Source organism: Plasmodium vinckei (genome assembly GCF_900681995.1).
Source record: "Plasmodium vinckei vinckei genome assembly, chromosome: PVVCY_02".
Classification (NCBI taxonomy): domain Eukaryota; phylum Apicomplexa; class Aconoidasida; order Haemosporida; family Plasmodiidae; genus Plasmodium; species Plasmodium vinckei.
This window is the reverse complement of record NC_051294.1, coordinates 59,773-82,325: the sequence shown is the minus strand read 5'-3', so window position 1 is coordinate 82,325 and position 22,553 is coordinate 59,773. Positions and strand designations below refer to the sequence as shown.

The 22,553-nt window shown below is 21.4% G+C and overlaps 9 protein-coding genes across 9 annotated transcripts; 3 read left to right on the top strand and 6 right to left on the bottom strand.

The window, feature by feature from the left end:
* Nucleotides 1-360: 360 nt before the first annotated feature.
* PVVCY_0200230 (replication factor c protein, putative) lies at nucleotides 361-3,504 on the bottom strand (the record flags this gene model as incomplete). The annotated part of the gene is made up of 1 exon (XM_008628192.2): nucleotides 361-3,504. One exon carries the CDS (start codon nucleotides 3,502-3,504, stop codon nucleotides 361-363), a length of 3,144 nt encoding a protein of 1,047 aa, XP_008626414.2.
* Nucleotides 3,505-5,629: 2,125 nt separating this feature from the next.
* PVVCY_0200220 (conserved Plasmodium protein, unknown function) lies at nucleotides 5,630-7,249 on the top strand (the record flags this gene model as incomplete). The annotated part of the gene is made up of 1 exon (XM_008628193.2): nucleotides 5,630-7,249. One exon carries the CDS (start codon nucleotides 5,630-5,632, stop codon nucleotides 7,247-7,249), a length of 1,620 nt encoding a protein of 539 aa, XP_008626415.1.
* A 974-nt stretch (nucleotides 7,250-8,223) lies between these two features.
* Nucleotides 8,224-9,785, bottom strand: PVVCY_0200210 (UMP-CMP kinase, putative; the record flags this gene model as incomplete). Its single annotated transcript, XM_037634320.1, has 5 exons — nucleotides 8,224-8,396; nucleotides 8,534-8,962; nucleotides 9,110-9,199; nucleotides 9,289-9,376; nucleotides 9,477-9,785. The coding sequence occupies 5 exons, from the start codon at nucleotides 9,783-9,785 to the stop codon at nucleotides 8,224-8,226; spliced, it is 1,089 nt and encodes a 362-aa protein (XP_037490051.1).
* A 693-nt stretch (nucleotides 9,786-10,478) lies between these two features.
* Nucleotides 10,479-11,261, bottom strand: PVVCY_0200200 (conserved Plasmodium protein, unknown function; the record flags this gene model as incomplete). Its single annotated transcript, XM_037634318.1, has 1 exon — nucleotides 10,479-11,261. One exon carries the CDS (start codon nucleotides 11,259-11,261, stop codon nucleotides 10,479-10,481), a length of 783 nt encoding a protein of 260 aa, XP_037490050.1.
* Nucleotides 11,262-11,530: 269 nt separating this feature from the next.
* PVVCY_0200190 (conserved Plasmodium protein, unknown function) lies at nucleotides 11,531-11,881 on the bottom strand (the record flags this gene model as incomplete). Its single annotated transcript, XM_008628195.1, has 1 exon — nucleotides 11,531-11,881. One exon carries the CDS (start codon nucleotides 11,879-11,881, stop codon nucleotides 11,531-11,533), a length of 351 nt encoding a protein of 116 aa, XP_008626417.1.
* Nucleotides 11,882-13,020: 1,139 nt separating this feature from the next.
* PVVCY_0200180 (eukaryotic translation initiation factor 4E, putative) lies at nucleotides 13,021-15,418 on the top strand (the record flags this gene model as incomplete). Its single annotated transcript, XM_008628196.1, has 8 exons — nucleotides 13,021-13,746; nucleotides 13,880-14,004; nucleotides 14,090-14,177; nucleotides 14,279-14,362; nucleotides 14,490-14,620; nucleotides 14,719-14,782; nucleotides 14,866-15,028; nucleotides 15,150-15,418. 8 exons carry the CDS (start codon nucleotides 13,021-13,023, stop codon nucleotides 15,416-15,418), a joined length of 1,650 nt encoding a protein of 549 aa, XP_008626418.1.
* A 1,004-nt stretch (nucleotides 15,419-16,422) lies between these two features.
* Nucleotides 16,423-16,863, bottom strand: PVVCY_0200170 (conserved protein, unknown function; the record flags this gene model as incomplete). Its single annotated transcript, XM_008628197.2, has 3 exons — nucleotides 16,423-16,473; nucleotides 16,575-16,706; nucleotides 16,807-16,863. 3 exons carry the CDS (start codon nucleotides 16,861-16,863, stop codon nucleotides 16,423-16,425), a joined length of 240 nt encoding a protein of 79 aa, XP_008626419.2.
* A 162-nt stretch (nucleotides 16,864-17,025) lies between these two features.
* Nucleotides 17,026-18,943, bottom strand: PVVCY_0200160 (TatD-like deoxyribonuclease, putative; the record flags this gene model as incomplete). Its single annotated transcript, XM_008628198.2, has 5 exons — nucleotides 17,026-17,068; nucleotides 17,314-17,379; nucleotides 17,540-18,368; nucleotides 18,456-18,556; nucleotides 18,660-18,943. 5 exons carry the CDS (start codon nucleotides 18,941-18,943, stop codon nucleotides 17,026-17,028), a joined length of 1,323 nt encoding a protein of 440 aa, XP_008626420.2.
* Nucleotides 18,944-20,299: 1,356 nt separating this feature from the next.
* On the top strand, nucleotides 20,300-20,557 carry PVVCY_0200150 (conserved Plasmodium protein, unknown function; the record flags this gene model as incomplete). The annotated part of the gene is made up of 1 exon (XM_008628199.2): nucleotides 20,300-20,557. The coding sequence occupies one exon, from the start codon at nucleotides 20,300-20,302 to the stop codon at nucleotides 20,555-20,557; it is 258 nt and encodes an 85-aa protein (XP_008626421.2).
* Between the last annotated feature and the right edge of the window lie 1,996 nt (nucleotides 20,558-22,553).

The window sequence follows — 22,553 nt, the reverse complement described above, 5'->3', positions numbered from 1 at the left end:
TAGATTTATATTTTTTTTTAAGTGAATTTTTTTTATTTAGTTGTATAATTAAAAAGCTGACTTGAATTAAACGGCACATTTATGGGCCTGGGTCAGCGTGGGTCATTTTGAATTTCATCATAAGTTCACGATAAAATTAAAAAAACAGAAAAATAGTAACATATATATTTATAGAAAGAAATAGAAAAAATGTATGGATAATATTTTATAATAAACATATGTATAATATCATGAAATATAAACACATAAACATGTTTTCAATCCAAATAAAAGAAGGGTATATTCATATTTAGAGAAGTTTATTGTTTAAAAAATATATAGATTGTATAATTTAAAAATTTTTGAAATAAAAAAAAAAAATTATTTATTTCCCATGACATAAAAGTTTAATGGCTGTAAAACTGCATTACAGCGTTCTTCCACATTTTTATAATAACCTGATGTCTTAATATATTTTCCTGAAAAATAAATATTTTTATTATTGCTTATATATTTTGTCATATATGATTTTTCTTGAGCAATTAGATCTGAAATTGTAAATATGGAATTATCTTTATTGCTTAGTATTTTAGTTTGAGGTACAATTTGATCTAAGACCATATTTGAATTTTTATCATTTTGTTTATTTCCTTTATATGTATTTTCATTTTGTTGATTTAAAAAATAATAGTTGTATGCATATTGATATCCATCTTGATATGCAATTAAGATTATATCCGTTAATGATTGTTCAAAATTCGAAGTATAATTAACATCGAATGTTGATTTTTTTGTATTTTTATGGTTGTAAGATGATTTAACAATTTGCATCTGGTTTAGATGTTTTTCTTTATTTTGTGTATTTTTTTTGTTATATTTTATAGATATATTATTTATCCAACTTTTTAATTCATTCAAAGCTTCACATATATCATTATTTAGAATGTTTGGTAATGTTTTGAAATTAAAAGATGTAGTACTTGTCATATAATTATTTGTTTGTTTGTTTTGGTTGTATGGGTAAGAAGAAAAAGGAACATTATTTCTTTTTTGAGCATATATTAATAAATCATCAACAAATGGATCGAATATATATACTTTAGTCATATTATTATTTAAAAAGGTGTTATTTTTGTTTACATTTTGGCTAGCTACCGATTTGGATTCTGTTTGTGTATTCGATTTAGATGTAACTGTGGATTCTAATTGAGATGTGGATAATGAAGAAGAAATACTTGTGAATGATATATTAAATATTGTCATGAGAAATAAAATTTTTAAAGAAAATAATTTGAATTTACTAACATTTTTATATTCATAAGGTACTAAAATATATTTAGGAAAATCTATATCTTTGTAATAATTTTGTTTTCCCCATAAATGGACATTTTTGAAAAAAAATTCATTTGTATAAAAAAATGCAAATATATAATTCAAAATTTCTGAATAGAAATATTTTGAATATATATATTTATATGTAATAACTGCAAATTTTTCATTAATAAAATTATTTTTCATGTTTTTTAAATCGATTTGTTTTTTTCGAAAATGGTTACTTGTACTATTATTCATTAGTATATATTGTACATATGAATTAGTATTTAAATTTATAATAAGTATAAATAAATAAACAGATAAATATAACATTTTTTGTAAAGAATAATTTAATATTTGTTTTTGTTTATATTCTAGATGATCACAAAATGCTAAGAAGTCTAGACTATATCCAAGTTTCGAAAAATCAAAATCGTTAAAAGGGATATTTAATAAATTATCATATATATAATAATAAGATTGTAGATAATTATATTCTGTTCCTAAGCTTATATGAAAAAAGTTATAGCATTCGGATAATAACTTTTTTATTAATTTTTTATTTTTATTTTTTACATATATAATATTTAGCAATTCAACATAACTGGTATTTGCATCTTTGTGAAATAAATATGAGTTTAGTGTGTCTAAGGTAATTACAGTTTTGTTATTATGATTAGTGTAAGACAATGAATTAGCATCTTCATTATTGTTTGTATTTCCATTTGATTTTATTGAACGACAACCAAGGGAAAGAAAATAAATTGTATTAAGAATTGCTCTAATGTCTGACTTATAAATATCTATTAATTTATTTATAGCTTCATTACTAATTTTAATATTTTCTTTATCACATATATAATTAATTCTTCCTTTTAGCATTTGTATATTTATATTTTCAACTAAAACAACTTTAGAAACTTTTCTTAATTCTTTTAAACTTTTATGATATATATCATTACATATACATATAATTGGTCTTTTTATTATACTCATATTTTTTTTATTTTTTTTATTTAAGAAGTTCATAATAGCTTCGATATTTTGATGTGTACTAGATAATCCATCGATTTCATCAATTATACAAATGTTTGGTTTTGATCCTATAGAATTATTACAAACAATGGATTCTATAAATGGGATCAATGTTTCTTTGTTTCTTTCATCACTACCATTTATTTCAATAACATTAAATTTGAAATGATTAGCAATTACATAAGCTAAAGTAGTTTTTCCTTTTCCTGGTGAACCACCTAATAATAATATTTTTTGAAATTCATTAAATTTTTTAAAATATTCTCTTTTTTCTTCTTCATTATTTTTATACATAATTTCTTTTTCTTTTTTTATTAAATCATTCCATTGTTTTATCCATAAAAGGACTTCTCTATTTATAGCTTCATCTGTTAAAAGTTCTGAAAAATATTTGCCTCTATATTTTTCTACAAAATTAATATTTTCGCTAGCTATTTTTTGAGACACTATATTTGGTTCATCGTTTTCGTTAGACATAAAATTTGTAGATGTATATTCATATCTATTTTTTTTTTCTTTATCTAGATTCTCTTGTTTTATTTCATTTAATACTCTTTCTAGCATATCTCTAAAACATTCTTTTTTCGGTTTTGTAAATGTATATGTGTTTTCTTCTTCGTCATATGTTTTGAAAGAATGACTGTGAGGGGATTGAGAAGTGGTGTCTGCATCTGTTTTTTTAAATGAGTTCAAATAAATTGGTGGATAATTATTATTAACATCATAAATTTTTATAAAATCAGTTAAATCTTCATTAGTTTGAAACATTTTTTGTGAATCGATTCTATTTTTTATTATAACTTCATCTCTTTTAAAATATATATCATCACTCATTAAATTATTTTTATACACATATTCTTTTAAGTATTTATAATCGTTAAATATGTAATGGTTGTGAAATTCTCGATTGAATAATATATGATAATTATCATTTGTTTGTATATTTTCCTGACCTTGTTCATAAATATTACTGACATTTTCATAATTATTATTTACAGTTTCTTTTTTTTTGTTTTTCTTTTTTTGTATTTTATTGTTTAGTAGTTCTTGATACTCATCGTATATGTCAAATTTACGTTTGTCTCCAGCATTTTGTTTTTTTTCTTTCTCTATTTCATTTATTAAAATATTATCTAACTTGTCGAAATCATTAAAATCGTCTAGATTAAACTCCATGTTTAAATTCGAAAGAAAGAAGGGAATTAGTGAAGTAAGCCAAATTCAAATAATTTTATATAGTTGGCTGTATAGAATAAAAGTGGAAATACTGATACATAATCAGATTTACATTGAAATAATTTCTTTCGTATTTATATGTGTAAACAAATATTCATCTCAATAAGCCTCTTATATTATATACACACATATGTTTTTTTTTGAAATACCCCTAATTTTGAATTTCTTGATTATTTTTATCTAGCTGGAAAGGGGCTATACACTATTATGAAAAAGAGAAATACAATAAAAAAAATGCATAATAATTTGAGATACAAAAAAAAAAATTTCAAAAAATAATAAATAATATAAAATATATAATATTACTTTGAATATTTTCTCTTTATTTCCCTTTATTAATAATTTTAATGAAAGTGTGTATTTTTGTGACCTTTTACAATTTTTTTAGTGGGTTTTTTTTTAAAGCTATTATATGCATATACCAAAAAAATAAGGGCTTGGAAAAAATATATCTTTTATTTTTTATTAATAATGCTTTTACATTTTTATTTTAAATGTATTTTATTATGATATTTCTTTTCGTCATTTTTATATGATATTATTTCTTTTATTAAAACGATTTTATTCATAAATATGTAATGTTAAATATGCCTCCATCTAATTTATTTTTTTTTGTCTTATACATAATAGGGAGAGGGGAAAATGGGCAATTAAAAAAAAAAAGGAAATTAAATGTGTTGAGGTTTCAATTTTTTTTTATAAATATGTGCATAAGGGAAAAGGTGTTTATATGTATGGCAAAATAACATGAAATCATAGCAAAAGTAAACTCCCATTCTTTTTTATAAATTTTTTTAAAAAAGTTTAATCACATGAAAGGCTTTTAAATAATATAAGAGTAAGTGTTTTACACCGAGAAAAAAAAATGGATACATATGTATATGAATTTTTATTATCCCTTGAATGAGTTTATAAAAAAGGTATGGAAATATATGTGATCGTTCTATGGGGATAATATGTGTAATAACTAAGAAGTGTTGTTCTTTATTCCGCTATATTTTTTTAAAATTAAATTAAAAGATAGCATTATAAGTAGTGAGGTATTTCGTTTTCCCTTTTTTTACGTATTTTGGTATGTACTTTCTAGCTAATTATACATTTTTTTTCGAAAAATAGCTAGCTGGTCAGGTAAAAATAAAGATAATAATTTTGTTGAAAATAAATTGGGAGCTATATAATACATGCTTGTAGTGAGAAAGGTATAAGAACAATACTACATGTTGGCATAATACTTAGGAATATAATTTTGAGGATTATATTAGGTTAAATTATAATAAGAATAAATAAGCCAATGAAATAATTTGTCAATTTAAATAATTTTTTTCTTTTATTTTTATATCACCAATATAATTATACTTGTTCATTTCCTTCGCACACACACACAATTAAAGTGTAAGAAAATGTAATAGCGTAAAGTTTATTTAATTTTTTCAGTTATTTGAAATGTTTGTCAATATGTCTGAATACACATTAACAGGGCGTAGACAATTATATATATTTATAATAAAATAACTAATAACATAAATTTGTTAAGCAAATTTTATATATAAATATGGTTACTAATTCGATAGGGATATATCTCTACATATACATGTCCATACGATTTATTGCAACTTTTGAAAAAAAAAAAATATAATAAAATATAAAATAATATATTAACATGGTCATATTTTTTAAGGCAAATATTTTTAAATGTTAAGAAAAAAAAAAATATATAAAATAAAGAGTGGCTAGTTAAAGGTCTGGCGAAAATATAAAGATAAAAAAAATCAATGTACAAATAATTAAAAAATTATAAATATAATGTATGTATATGATAAAAAAAATATATATATTGAGGAATACACATTAATTAGATAAAATAATAAATAAATTAATAAGATAAAAGAAACAGGAAATGTAAAAATAAAATATATATATGTATGTATGATAAATAAAGAAGAATATAATTTAAGTAATAAGTTTTAGTTCATTACTCATGAAAGACTCGTTTGGCAACTGGAGTGATACAACAAAAAGTATTACGAAATTGTGAAAGTACAAAAATAGTAATAGTTGTAATAATATGGACGTATATAATAATAGCAGCATTAAAAAAAATTATATTCATATGAAACAAGCTATACTTTTTGCGCCCAAAAAAAGTGGAACAAATATAAATAATGAAAAAAAGGATATTGAAAATAAGGTGATACAAAATGTAAATGATGATGATATTTTAAACAGTAATATAAATAGTCATACGAATTGGTATGATGATGATAATAATATGCGAAAAAATGATAATTTTATTACAAGTACATTAAAAAAAGGAAAAGATACTATCCTTACATTTAATAGCAAATCACCAAGAATGAGTAATAATAATCTAGGTAGCAATAATGACAATATTGGGAATAATAATAATAAACATATTAGTATTGTAAATTCAAATTGTATGACTAATCCCATGAATAATGATTATAATTCTGTCCAAATAAAAAACAATAATTCAGATATTTATGATATAAATCGCTTAAGTAATAGAGCGGTAAATGACATATATAATGGTGTATCAAACAGAGGATTACTTGATGGGCTAAGTTATGGATTAGTAAATAAGAGCAACAGTAACCAAACAAGAAGCAGTACATGTGCTAGCGAATCCTGTAATAATAATATTACCAGTGTTAATAATGTTAGCAATAGTATAACCAATATTGTTAATAAATCCTTGGTGGGTGACCATCGTATAAGTGTAGAGGGAAACGAAAATGGGCTTGTCCCTAATAATAATTTAAGCCAATCAGGTATAATTAATATGAATTTTTTTCCAAAAAATGGAACGATAAATAATAATATAAGTGGTCATATAAATAGTGAAAGCAATTTAGAATATTTGGGTATTCCTTCGAAATATTATGGAGAAGAAAAAAAAAAAGACATAGTTTATTTATTTCAAGAATTACTAAGTTATTGTGAGTGTTTAAAAAGAAGCCGAAAAAAAAGTACTGAAGAAATAAACAAAATTCGAATTAGTTATAACAAAGTTTCAGAATTATTAAAAGAGACTTTAAAAAGGGAAAAGAATAGTCATATAAAAATCGAAGAATTAAGAAATATTATAAATACTTATGATGAAAAATTTAATAGAGTTAAAAACTGTTCAGAGGGAACAATAACTAATTTAAATAAGAATGTTCAAACATTAGTAGACTTAAACAATGATTTAGAAATGGAAATGAATAAAGTGATTAATGAAAATCAGCAATTACGAAAAATTGCACAAAATGAATTTGAACTTAATAAAGAAATAAATGATTTGAGAAAACAGGTTGAAGTATTAAATAATGAAAATATATCATTAGTTAATCAAATTGATATATTAAGATTAGAAAATTCGAAAATTGAAAATGAAAAAAATGTTTTATTAAGTGATAAAACATTATTACATTGTAAAATTGATGAATTGGAAAATGGACTAAAAAATAGGACTAGCATTTTTAGTCAATCCAACATAACTAGCCAAGAAAATAATCCATTTATAATTAATTCTGATGAAGAAATAAATGAGCAGGTTGATAACTATTTGAATTTAAATCATGATCAACGAACAGAACTTTTTAAAAACTTTTTATACCATTGGAGAGAGACAAATAAAGCTGGACAAAAGTTTTATGAGCAAGCGTTTTCCATGAATCAGTGAGGTGAAAATGTGTGCAAATGTGGGAAAAAAAAAAAAAAAGAAAAAAAAATATGAACAAGTCATAAAAAATTTGAAAAAAAAAAAATTAACACATATTTTCATTATTTGGCTAGTAATTTATATTATAACCCCTCATTCTGGAGAATGAAGGAAAGTATGACTACATTGTAAGGATCAATGTAGTTATAATAATACAGTTTTATATGTATGCATATATGCAACTTTTTTCTTTTCTCTCCCTCCTTTATATAAAATTCAATTTATCATTTATTTTATGTAAAAACAATTATGGACATATGTTTGAGTTTACATATGTGCATATAAAAAATTGTTTTATATAAATTTTTTCTTGTTTCATATTTTCAGTTGCTTTTTTATTTGTGTACGTAACATTTAATGGTGGAGTAATAATTTATCCGCCCATTAGTATTTCCTTTTTTAGAAGTTTGACAAAAAAAGTTTTATGAAAAGAGGGGAGAAATATATATACTCATTTATTTTTCCAGGTTTAAAAATGCAAATAATTTTTCCGTATTTTTTTCTCATTTTTTTTTTCACAATGTTGTGTCTTATTTTCTTTACATATATATTCCCGAAATTATTTTATATATATTTCTTATGCATTTATTATTAAATAAAGCAAAAAAAAAAACTTAAAATTATAGTTTGTTATTAAAAAGGTATAAAATATTTATAAACAATTATATAATGAGGATATACGTGTTTGAGCAAGTAAAATTGTATGCATACATAAAATAAAGAATAAACTTGTGTGAACAAATCCTTAACATATCAAAACTGTTTTTAAAACCCTATTATTACAGTGATAATTGGGATATAAATTATAATAATCAAATTTAAAGACAGTAAAAAATATATCATATAATAAATAAAAAGTTGTACTTCACATATGTATATAATTGATAAAAATAGAACAAATAAAAATGTGTAGATTTAATTTGTGATTGGTATTTTTACATATTTTCAAAAACATATTTCATATCGGTCCATACACCTTCAATAGTTTTATTTGCATTAATAAAAATGCATTTGTTTTCACTCAAAAATAGGTTTATTATAGGAGTACAACCTTTATTGTGTGTTTCAAATCTTTTCTTGAGAGTACTTATGTTGTCGTCTACTCGTCCTGAGAAGTTTAAGGGGGAGAAAAAAATGTATTATGTGTATGTGTTTATATTGTGGGGTAGTAAAGCAAGACATGTGAAGGAGATTGTATAGGTCGGGGTTAAAATGTATGAACATTTTTCTATAAAATAAAAGTACCACTAATTAATCCACGATTTATACACCTTTTAATCATATGTTCTTCATCACAATAAAGAAATATACATAAATGAACATATGCATAGTTTTTAACAATATTTATCCATCCATTAAGATTATTATAATTTCTTGGAAATCCATCAATTATAAATTTATATTTTGGTTTTTTTTGTATTTTATTTTTTTTTAATATATCTAATACATAATTATTTTCACATATATTGTTATCATATTTTAATTTATCACTATTTTTATCTATATTAGTATTTTCTAAATTTATTTTATTATCTAATGAAGAAAATGAAAAACTATTTAATTGTTCTACATGTTCATTATTACATTTTTCTTCATTTTTTTTCATTCTATTAATTTCGTTTTGCATTTTATTTTTCATTAGTTCTATAGTTATTTCTGCGGGTGCAATTTTTCCTAAAACCAAGAGAATGAGTAAAACATTTTTTAATGTGTAAATTATTTGACAGTGTTATATATAAAGGGGAATAGGACAGTATATATGTTTTGGTAAATATAATAACTATGTATATAAAAAATTAATTGTCGTTTTATTTGAATAACCATTGTTTATAGAGTCTTCTACAATTTCTTTGTATTTTGGATCTGCTTCATTTTTTTCGCATTTTATTAAATATTCCCGTAGGCAGTCGCCTATATAAAAAAGGATAAACAAATTAAGGGGTGTCACAATTTTGACAATGTATGTGAAAATTATATGGAATATGGTGACTGAAAATAACCTGCACTAATGTGAATAAAATCAAAGTTTTCTTGAATTAGTTTGCATTGTGTTCCTTTCCCACTACCAGGACCTCCGAGCATAAATATCTTTGTAAGTAGAAATAAAAAAGTAAAGAAAAAAATAATGAAGGGTAAATTATATCAATCTATTTCAATTATTTTTTTGTGACATTTTATATATGCTTACCACAAAAGGCTGATGGTCACTCATTCTAAAAATGTTATTTGCAAAGAATTTTCGTTCTATACTTTTGTTAATGTAAAATATTTTTTTTTCAAAGAAGAGTTGATTGAAATGTTTAACCCTCCTTATATTATTTTTCCCATGTGTATTTTTTAAACCATACAATAATATATTATTATGAACATTTGTTCTATTTAGAAAAAAAATATTTTTTTTTTCATTTGAATAACACAATATATTTTTAGCTATATAATTCAAACAAAATGAAGTTATCATAAAAAAAAATTTTATGTATATTTTCTTTATATTCATATAGTTTTATAAATAGTGATACTTATTTTTTCCCCTTCAATATTAAACAACAAAAATAAGAAAAAAAAAAAACATCAAATGTTTTCTTTATTTTTTCATTCTTCCACTTAAAAAATGTTTTTTAAAAAATGTTATAAATACAGTATAATATATATAGAAATATATAAAAACATAAATATAGTTACATATAATATTTTTTATGTTTTTTTTATAAACAAACAAAATGTTTACATTATAAATAATGGATAATAAAACCTATTTAAAAAAAAAAAACAATTTATATATGAATATATTAATACTTCCGAAAGGGGCTTATAAATTTATGAAGGAAAACTGTGTATACAAATATTTGAAAAAAAAATGTAGAAAAAAAATTGTAGAAAAAAAATGTAGAAAAAAAATGTAGAAACAAAATAATAATATAAACTAAAAAACAACAATATATAGTAAAATATGAATAAAGCATGCACTAAAAAATTTAAGTAAAAAAATACATATATATTATTTTAATTTTATATACTATTTTTATTTTAGATATATTTATTTTTTTTATAAGCATAATCTTTGTCAAAACATAGGGTAGCCAATATATAGATCTTAAATAGACATAAAAATAAATAAACGGGATAATGGTAATATTATGTATATATAAACTTATTTAGTATTTTATCTTGTGTGTTTTTCTTAGTTTTGTTACATGTCCAACATTTGAATTAGGTTATTGAAATGGTCAAATTGATATTCAAAATAATCAGGTTTGGAAAATAAATTAAATAAAAAAAAGAAAGGAATCATATTTTTTGTAACTTCATGTATAATTTTTTTACAAAGGATAATTATATTTTTTATATTTTTATGTATAATACTTTTATTGTGTATTTCCATTTTTTGAGATAAATGGGAATTATTTAATTTGATTTCACATAACATTATAAGAGAATAAATTTTATTTATTTGTACTTTACAAAACTTATTTAATTGTGTTAGTACACCATTTTTTAATTTATTCAAATTTTTTATTTTAATATTCATATATAATTCAACAGAATTTGGGACATCCCTTAAAAAATGTAAAATGAGGGAACGTGGTTTATCATTATTGTGTGCCTTGAAATAGTAACATTCATTATTTTTTTCTTGTTTATAAATACATTTTAGATCTTCTTCAATACTTTTATAATTTGAATAATCTTCCGATAGTCTTTTCTTTTTTCCGCCATCACTAGTATTACATAAATTATTGTCCATGGTATTTGTCTTGTTATTAACTTTATTTTTGACTTGTTTATTTATTGAGTAATATTTCGGAATATTATTTTCAGTGTTTTCATAAAATAAATGAAATTTGAACCAATTTAGTTGCATTTTTTGATGATATAATTCTACGGTTTTAACTAACTTGATATATTCATTGTATTCTTCTATAAAAAGAATTTTTAATTCTTGTACATCCAATAACTTGATTTGTTCATGCATTTTGATCCATATTACCTTGCTTGGTCATGTTAAAAATGTTGCAACAAGAATAAGTTAATAAGCAATAAAATAGGAAACTAGTATAACAAGCAAGTATACATATAAATATGTAGTTTTAAAAGATTATGTAGCTGTAATTTAGACCATATAATGGTATAGAAACATGTGTGTGATTATTTTCACCGCAAAAAAAATGGTAAAATAGCTAGCTATGTAAAAAAAAAAAAATACACAATTATGCATGTACAAGCTAGCTTTATATAAAATGGTTAATAAAATTGTTGAGGATTTTTGTATGTGAAAACATCATTAATTGGGTATTTTTTATCAAAGTATTGTTGATATAAATAAATTTTCGATTTATTTGAGGAATATTTAATTTTAAAGCATTTAATGAGATTGTCCAGATTATCAAACCAAACATTTACATAATTATTACTTGAATGATTTAAATTTAATAAATTAAAACTGTTAATATTTGAAAAACGAAATAAATATATTTCCTCTAAACAATTAAAGTTAAAATTACTATTGTTTAAATTTTTTAAGTCTGGTTTTAAACCAAACCAACACATATGATAAGGGAAATCATTCAGTGTTTTATTCCCTTTAAAAAGCATTTTGTGTTTAAACAAGTATTAGCATTGTACATATAATATATGCAAAAGTTGCTTAATAATATGTACACTTTTTATTTCGTGTAATATATGTGTTATTAGTATATATTTAACAATTCTGTAGGAATATATTTATAATTTGTTTAATTGCTATGCAACATCATTTAAAAATTTTATTATTTTAATGTATTAAAAAGGTATATATAACAGTTTGATAAAATAAAATAAAATTATAAAAGTGGATAATATTAAACTAATTGCTATGATATAATGAAGATCTATGTTATTCTTTATTTTATTATTACTTATTAATTCTTATTACACTTTTTTTCAATAAAAAGGGAAAATTTATATAAAGTGCATAAATAAATTTTTATTTAAGGTATTTTTTTTTTTACTTAATATACTGTGTCTGTCATAGGTATATATACTATCCTATGTATTTAAAAAATATAGTATACGTTCATTTTATTATAAATATATTTTTCTATATATTTAAAAAAAATATATATTTTTTGTTTTGGATTTTTTCCTTCCATTCAACCTATCATTATATATATTATTTCGTTATTTGTATTTGGAAATCTTTTAAATAAATGTTTATTAAAATATGGTAAAATTACAGTTTTGGGGATTACACATATATACAATACAATCTCTACATAATATTTATATAAAAAAAAATTCATATATATTTATTTAATTTGTTCATACAAAATGAAACAAGATAGTTATATGTATATTTGTTGAAATAAGCTAACAACTTTTATATTTTATTCGTATTTTAAACATATTTATCAACTATTTCTCTATATGTTTATTATATAGCCATTTAACAATTTCCCTTATATATCATATGCACATATAATTAATTCTATATTTTATATTATTAACACCTATTATTTATGCATATTTTTAACTCTATATTTGTATTAGCTAAAACAACAAAAAAAATTTTTTATAATAAAAATAAAATATCTTTTAATAATTTATTTTTTCAAAACCCTTAATATAGTGTTGTATATTTGTATATGAATTGTACGTAAAATACACCACAAAAAAAAATCATAATTTACACTATGTATACTTATATATATACTATTTCAATTTAGCTATATAATATTATTTATGATTTAAAAAAAATGACGAAAAATTCAGAGTGTATTAATGATATAAATTATATTGAGATTGAAAAGGATGAAGATAAAGGTATCGATTTGTGTAGCAACATCGAAATTAGTAATACCAAAAATAATAATGAGGATATAAAAAAAAGTAGAATAAAAATAAAATCATTTTTTAAAAGTAAAAAAAAAAATTCAAAAGAGGATAATAATAGCATTCAAGAAAAATTAAATACTGGTAATGACAAGTGTGATTTAAGTGAAAACAGCCAAAGCGATACAACAAGTTTGTCAAATAAAAAAACAATAAACAAAATGGATTGTAAAGAAGAAAATGAAAATGGAAAAGACCAATGTGAAGAAAAAAGTAATGAAACATTAATGAGCAATATTAGTATTGATAGTACTAATATCACTAGTAATAGTAGTTATATAAATAGTGAAAAATTAGTTGAATTTAACGATGGCGAAATTAATAAAAAAAACAAAGATAATTCAAAAAAAAAGAATGACAATAAATCAGACAAAACTAGTGAAATATGTAATAATGATAATCCTGAATTTGAAAAGGACAAAAATAACATCCATAAAAAAAGTGTAAACAATGTTAATGGTGATGGAAACAAAGAACAAAATAACGGGGGAGAAAATATTTCAAGCAGTTTGGAAAATAATGAAATTAATACTAAAAAAAAAAATAAAATAAACCCCAAAAAGGGAGGAAATAAAAAAACAAAGAATAAAGTAAGCTATGAAATAATAATTTTGAATATGAGAAAATATTTATATGGATTATTTTGAGGGTATTTATGTAAAATAGATATTTTTTATATGATATATTCTAACTTATGTGTGCATTTTTTCTTTATTTTTTTAGAATGAAAAATATTTGCAAAATTCATGGACATTTTCATTTGACAACGAAAAACGAAAATCCTATGATCAGTACATGAGCAGTTTGACAACTTTGGAGCCCTTCAACACGATAGAGAAGTTTTACAAGTAAATAAAAAATATTTAAATTAAAAAAAAATACACCATTTCAATATAATCATTGATATTGATATACATTTTTTACACTTTTCAGAAACTACAAATATATGAAATCTCCGTCTTCTATTAAGGAATATTATAATATTTATCTTTTCAAGCAAAATTTTAAGCCTCTCTATGAAGTAAAAATATATGAAATAAAAAATGCCTGAACATGCAAGGAAAAAAGTAAAAAATATATGAACAAAAATATATGTGTGCAAAATATTTTTAATAATTGTAGGAATATTCGAACGGGTTTATTTGTATTATAAAGGATGCAAACAATTTCAAAAATAGTACTGCTGATTTAATATGGGAAAAGATGGTAAAAATATATTAGTCAAATAGACACAGGAATAAACTTGACATATATATGTATAAGGTTGTACATAATTAATAATAGAATGAACATATTTATAAATTTTCCCAATTTTTATAAAACGTATTTGTAGGTCCTTTTATCAATCGGAGAAGAATTTAATTTAGTAGATCTTTCTGGTATCCAACTGTGTATAAGGGAAAATGAAATATTTTTCAAAATATGGATGAAAAATTATTCCAACTATTTAAAAAACATATTAACGTAATTAAAAAAAAAAATGTACATACATAATTGTATACATGTGGATTTACAAGTGCAGACATTTTATGACTGAACTTTTTTGTTATAATATTTTGTAGGAAGCGATTAAGTGAGTTGCTAGAATTCCCCTTAAGCGTGTCCTTTGTTATAAAGCCACTATCAGTATAGCTAAAAAAAATTATATATATGAAAATATTCACACACATATATATGTATATACAATATATATATTTTTTTATTTTAAGAACACGTATTTTAATAGGAAAAATGGAAACATAAAGGATAAAAATGAAAAGGGGAAAAAATATATTAAAGGTAAAGGATTCGAATATCCCCCCAAAAGAGAGCATTTGAATAAAATAAAACCCTATGGTCATATTATAAATATTCCACAATATAATTTATTAGGTATGTATATTTTTATATTTAATTTTGTATAGACATATAAATATGTGATAAAATATGAGTTCATACAAAGAGAATAACATTTATGAGTATATAAATTATGTTTTGCTTTTCACTTTTTTAGGGAATCCAAATATGTACAAAAACAATATAGATATGAACTTATACTATTTATATAATAATCAGAATATAGGTAATAATCCATATTTATATTATCCTTTAAATATGCCTCATTATTATCATAATGGCTATCCAGAATATATATACAATTACAATTTACCAATTAATGGTGAAAATATAAAATATATAATGCCAGATATACATATTGAAAATAAAATCGCAAGCAATCAATCGAATGGAGTAACCTTTACAGAAAAGAAAAAAAAAATATGATGTTTTAACAGAGAATATAGAGTAGTATGTATTAAAATAAAAGTATTTTAGTAATATATTTTTAGGTTATTTTCAAAAAATAAAAATAAATAATGTGTTTGTGAAGGAAACTCGATTTAAACCAAACATATGATAGTTTCCTATAAGTTTGAAAAATTAAAATAAAAGCGAATATGTGTGTATGTATTTATTTGAGGTAATATATTAAAAATTATTTGAAATAATATAAATTTGGAAGTTTGTAAAAATATATATTTGTTCTAAATTTGTTCAAAAATAAAAATTGAGTTTATGTAAAAAAATGCATATTTACAAATAAAAAAAAAATGAAAAGACAAAAAAAGGGGGAAGTTTATATTATAAAATTTCCCACCATTAATATAATATAAAAAATTAAATGTTTTAAAAAAAAATATTTGAACTTATAACAGTTTATTCAATAAAAATGAATATTTGGAAGAAATTACAAAAAATATTTTCTATATACAAATATACAAATTTATCATAAAAATCCGATGAGTTTTACTTCAATTTAATCTATAACCTACATATAATTTTACAATTATGTGAAGGAATATGCAATTACACCTTATTTCCGTTTTCACATATTTTTATTGTCTTTTATGTGTTCTATACTTTTCAACTGTGCATAAAATTGTATATTTTTAATATGTTTTCATATTATCATTATATAATATCTTCTTTTATATATTTGTTTTTTTTTTTTTTTTGCAACTATGTTTACATGTTTGAAGTTGTTAAGGATGGCTATGCTTATCTATAACAAAACAATAGTAAAATGTTTACAAATTTGAATATTTTATCATTTTTCATTTTATATGTTTATTTTATATGTTTATTTTATGTGTTTATTTTATATGTTTATTTTATATGTTTATTTTATATGTTTATTTTATATGTTTATTTTATATGTTTATTTTATATGTTTATTTTATATGTTTATTTTATATGTTATATGGATGTATGTGTGTGTGGGAATATGTTTACTTGTTCAAATCACGCAAATGACCTAAACCCTTTTTATTCAAATCATTCTATAAAAAAATAAATATAATAAAATATGAATCTCATTAATGGTTATGTATGTCACATAACAAGATATATAATGGACATTTGATTAGTTTGATTTGTTTACTATTATGCATATTTGATAGTCCTCATAATAATCATCACAGGCTTGTGTTAAATCCCCTTTAAGGAAATTGTTTCTATACCAATTATTGAAACATCTTACATACTTTTCTTTTTTATCCTTACATTCTTCAATCTATTTTTGAAACAACAAAAATAAATAGTTTGTATGAAATATTAAAACTATAAGTTAGTTAAGGGAAAATGGCATGAAAAATGTATATTTTAATGGTTACCGCTTCAAAATGTGCCTTTACTGAATCCTTTGAATCATTTTTTTTTTGGTTTTCCATAATATGTATTATACACTTAAACAATTTTATAGTGTCACTTCTTTGGTTCCTTTTTTGGTCTTTGTTATTTATATCATTTGGTATTCCGTCAATAAAAAAGTTTTGTGTTTTTTTTTTTTACAATATAGGTTGTTAATGTATTTATGATTCGATATAAAATTTTTATCTTAATTTTTTAAATAGCTTTACTGTATTGCATCGTACTCTTTTGCAAAAAAACAACAAAATACATAAATTAATTATGTTCAAATGTATATACACAACTATATGTAAAATTAAACAAATAGTAAATAAAAAAAAAATAAAAATAATATAAAGATGATAAAATAAATAATTTATTCAATAAAGTATAAAAAACTGCATTACATATAGCATTAATAAAATATACAAATAATATTCTATTATATTGTAATACACGTATAGAAAATATTTGAAGATTAATTTTCTTACTTTTGGCAAAATGAATTAAACGACATATTATCTTCCCTTATTTTGTAAGCTATTTCGGCTACATCCCTGGAAAAAAAAAAAAAATTCCCAAATAATTAATGGGTTTATATATAAATATAATTCGATTGGGATTAAATAAATTAAAATAAACAGCCACATTTTGATGATGATATAAAATGTGTATAACTATAGAACATTTTAATATAAATAATTAAAAAAAAATTACACAATATTATATGGCTCGTTCCTATCCTTAAATATAACAGTGTCATCACATTGGAGTATATTTTTAATTTTCTTTAAGTTTGTGTAATTTCTTTTTTCATATTTGTCCTTAATGTAATGATATGAAGCATGTGATTTTTTTATAGAACACCAAGGGGAATCTGTTTCTAATAATAAAAGATCCATTGGTATTTTTTTAACGACATTAATATTTTCAGGTGTTTTTAAAGAACATCCATTTACCCCTATATATAAGTTTTTGTAATTTGTTATTTTTTGAATAATTTCTTCTTTATCTGTAAAACTATGAATAACTCCACCAACTTGTTCGATCAAGGGTTTATATTTTTCTAAAATTTCAAAAAAAGTATCTGAACAATTTCTCATGTGTAAAAAAATTGGCAATTTAAACATTTCAACTAATTTTAATTGATATATAAAATATTTAATTTGAACATATTTGGGACAAAAATGTAATCTATCAAAATCTAATCCCATTTCCCCTAAACATACAATTCTATTGCTATGTTTTTCTATTTTATCTTTTAATTTATTTAAATAATTTCTATCTTGTTCATTATATAAAAATCCAGGAATGTATAAATCACCATTTAATGTATTTTTGTCTACTTTTAGATTCTGGTTTTTTATGTCAGATTCCAAGTTAGTAAGGTTTTGTTTATTGGGTTCGTTTTTATAATATTTTAAAAATTCTTCAAATTCATTTTTTGCTATTATATCATTTTCCTCAATTTTACTTCTATCGATGAATTCATAGGAATTTGTAGGATGAACTCCAGCCGTTAAAAAAAGAAATTCCCCTTTAGGGTCTACATGAGAAAAAATATGGGTATATGTATGTGTACATTTGAAATGTATGAAATAAATTGTCTACTATAAATAATATAAAAACAAACCGTATGTTTCGCAAATGTTTAAAGATTTATCAATATCTTCGATGCATGTACATGTTATTATGATTTTCTCTACATTGTGATACTTGGCTCTATTCAAAACACTAAAAATTTATAGATATTTTATGGGATAATTATATATTAGTGGGTTGGATATGTATATGTTTATAATACAAATGTCTAGTTTATGTATTTAAATTTTCTTACTATTTTAAATCATTTTCATGCTTTTTCTTATTGTAGATTCCGTCGAACATTTTATCTGTTAAATTTGATCCTATATCGATAAATGAATGTTCCATTTCACCCATTTTTATAGTCTTTGTATTATATAAGTTAATTTTTTTTTTTATTTTAAACGTTTTATTGTTTTTAACAGGTATAAAGTATCTTATATTTTTAATTGTTTTAACAACATTAGCTTTTATAAAAATCTCAGATATGTACCACAAAATAATAACACATTTTATAGAGTAAAAAATGAATTTCATATTTTTGTTATGTTACATATACATTTATTTTGTGCCTATATAGAAAAAGAGAATAATGGATATTAAACAAAATATATTTTAAATACCGTATTTTAAAAATATTATGTATATATTTTTTTTTTTGTAAAAAATATTTATGTATATAATAAAATAAATATTATGCAAATTATATATTATCTATATTTTTTTTTGTTATGTTAGTATAGTCAAAATAACCCTGAATATGGTAAGATGTATAAATATTTTGAAAATACGAATTCATGTTTTCTTAACTATTTTTAAAACATATTTTTTTGAGGTTGTAATGTATATTTTAAAAAAATGACATCTATAAAGGCAATAGAATTGCTTTGTTCTAATGTAATAAAATGCGTGTTCCTCAAATAATAATTCATATTTTTAATTTGCATTTTGATGCAACTATTTGTATTATATTGAAATGTATGAATGTTTTAAACTTTCTATATTTACAATATTTTATTTTGGGAAGATGTTTTTTTAAAATTATGCCCTCCCATTATTCCTGAAGTTTGCCAGCTTTTAGACCCTTTACAATCATAATCAAACAAACACATCATAACTAATATATAATTTAGTTATATCGTTAAGTAATGATGCATACTAATTTATTAATTTATACTGGGTATAACAAGATAAGAATAAATATATTTTATAAAATTATTATAAGGGTGTATTCCTATAATTATGTGTATGGATTTTCCCTTTTTAAGAGTCAATATTTACTTTCTTCCACAAACTATATATTGACCCCTTATTAATTTTTATAAATCGTTTTGAATACTGTAATAATTTTGTATACAATATTTTTTATGTGTTACTTTTAAATATATCTAAAACTTCTCTACCTTCAAATGAATAAATTATAGATATTGTATTCTTGTTCTTATATTTAATAAAAAGTATAATTGTCTTTTTGATTATTTTTGTCCGTTTTCAAAGCTTGACTAAGTTATTCATAATGTTTTATTTAAATTATAATTTTAGTATTTTGTTCAATACAATAGTATGTTGTTTTATTGTAAGCTAGCTATATTAAAACAAACACAAGCGTTATAGCTATTTACGTTTTTAAAACATTTTTTTTTATAAATATTTCTCATAAGATATATTTAGCTATCTAGCTATCAAAAGCCAAAGAATGTTATATTGTTTAATTTATTATATTTAAAAAATAGTTTTTTTAATGATTATTGTCTTTTTAAACAACCATAATTTTATTTCCAATTTGTTAATTATATTTTACAAATTACTTTCATTTCAAAAAATATATAACCTATTTTATGTTTCAATTTTCAACATTTGTCTATATAACAATTTTTTTTTAATTATATAAAAATGACGCGTTTTCCAAAGTATTCATATACTTTATGTATTATCCTTATATTCGCCTTATTGTTTACCATGGGATTCAGCTATAATAATGGGGATAATAAAAATTTTAATGAAACAGAAAATGCAGCCAAAGCGATTCGGAAGTTATTAAATGGTGAGATAGATACTATAAAATTAGAAAATGGAGATGAATTGAAAATAAGATCCAGCAGTAACAAACAAGATGATTATTCATGGCAAAATAATAATAAACGCTTATAAAGTATCCCTAAGTTAAAATTTAGGAAATGTTTATTGGCAAAAAATGAATATAAATGCACTTACAATGAAAACAGGAAACAAAGTTCATGCATATTTTATTCTATAATAAAATTCAGGAAAATTATAAGAATACCTTTAATATAAAATGTAATAACTTTTATGAATAATTTGAGTATATCGATTATGAAGTTTAACAATATTAATCAAAAGAATAGATATTTATGTACAATTTACCTAAATTACATGATCACTTTGTCTATACTATTATATACTCGTTTTAATAATACACAACAAATGGATGATTAGAAACTAGTTAATATTTGTAATTACGATTATTTTTTTGAGTGCCAAATTTGTTTGCTATCAATTATGGAATATGCTAATGAACACTTAACTTACGTTTTATATATCATTTTTATTTTATTTTTTAAATATGTGTATATTTTTACAAACATTTGCATGCTATCCATGCAAAACATACAACTCAAATTATATCTTGAAACATTTTTAATGGATGTGTTATATTACATTTCATCGCATAGAATAGTATTAAAAAGTCATAAAAAATTTATATTAAAAAACTTAGTATTATTTATTGTCTTGATTTCTCTTAAAAAAATATATGTTAACATGGTGGGTGTAATCTGTCTTGATAAATATATGTGCATGAGTATATAATTTACTTAAAAATTTGTAGGTATTTGGAATTAAAATGAAATATCGGAAATGCTTACAAAAATTCTTGTAGCCATTTAATTAAGAAAGATTAAATTTCTAAATTTTTCATCATTGATAAGAATAATAAAAAATATCTTATAAACAAACCACATAGTTATGAATTATTACACATCTTATATCATTACACAAAAGGATAAATTATTTTTTAACACCACCCCAAAAATATAAATATAAAAGATGTGTATATGTTTTAAAATATATAAATTATACAAACTTATCAAATGGATATGTCTAATTTTGATTTTGTTTCATATTTAAAGTTCTAATTAATCGGATATTATTTATATGAATGAATTTTTAGGTTGAAATGTTATCATCAATAATTAATTTTAAAATTTAATACATATAGTTAAACATGATAAAAGATGTCTGTGCTTTTAAAATTCAATGTTTTATCATGTTTCAATTTTATAGAATGCGGATTTATAATAGTTACCAAAACGCCTTTAATCGTAATAATTATATTAATTCCATTTAATTCAATAAAGGGTGTATAAATAGTTATTATTAATTATAAAGATGTATGTCCAAACTTAGATATAGTTTTAATAGACTATTTTTATTTTGCTGTCTTAATAATTGAATGTTTTTTATTGATTATGCCATCCTTATAATACGAATATAAAATAGTGATTTTTACCAATATATTGGTGGTTCATTTCAATACTATATTTAGTAAGATATATGTATTATTAAGAAATATAAGATAATGATGATTTGTGAAATTATATAAATATTATATGCATAGATAATAAAAATTTTGTTATATTTAATTTTAATAATAAATTTACAATACTTTTTGTGATTAATTAATGATTCATCATATAATATAAATAAATGAGTACAAATTATTTATCCTATGTAGGTGTTATCATAATTATAATTTATTATATCTATGATATTTAATATGGGCATATATTATATTTTTATATGAATGTACTTTTAAAGATATGAGTAGACAACTTTTATTATGTAAAAATTCGAATCATATTTAAAGATTTCGGTGTTTATTATTCTAGAAATGGTGCTTATAATAATATTTTTGAATATATATTTATAAAAACAAAAAGTAAATGGTGAGATATGAAAACAATATTATTAGTTATATGCTCATCCAGAAATTCTGATAATAAACTTATATATCATGTAGAAAAGTATTGTTGTGTTATTAACATTCTAGATGGGGAATATATAAATGAAAATTAAAGTACATTGGATTACGGTTATAATTAGATTGGTACCCATATATCATTTTTGA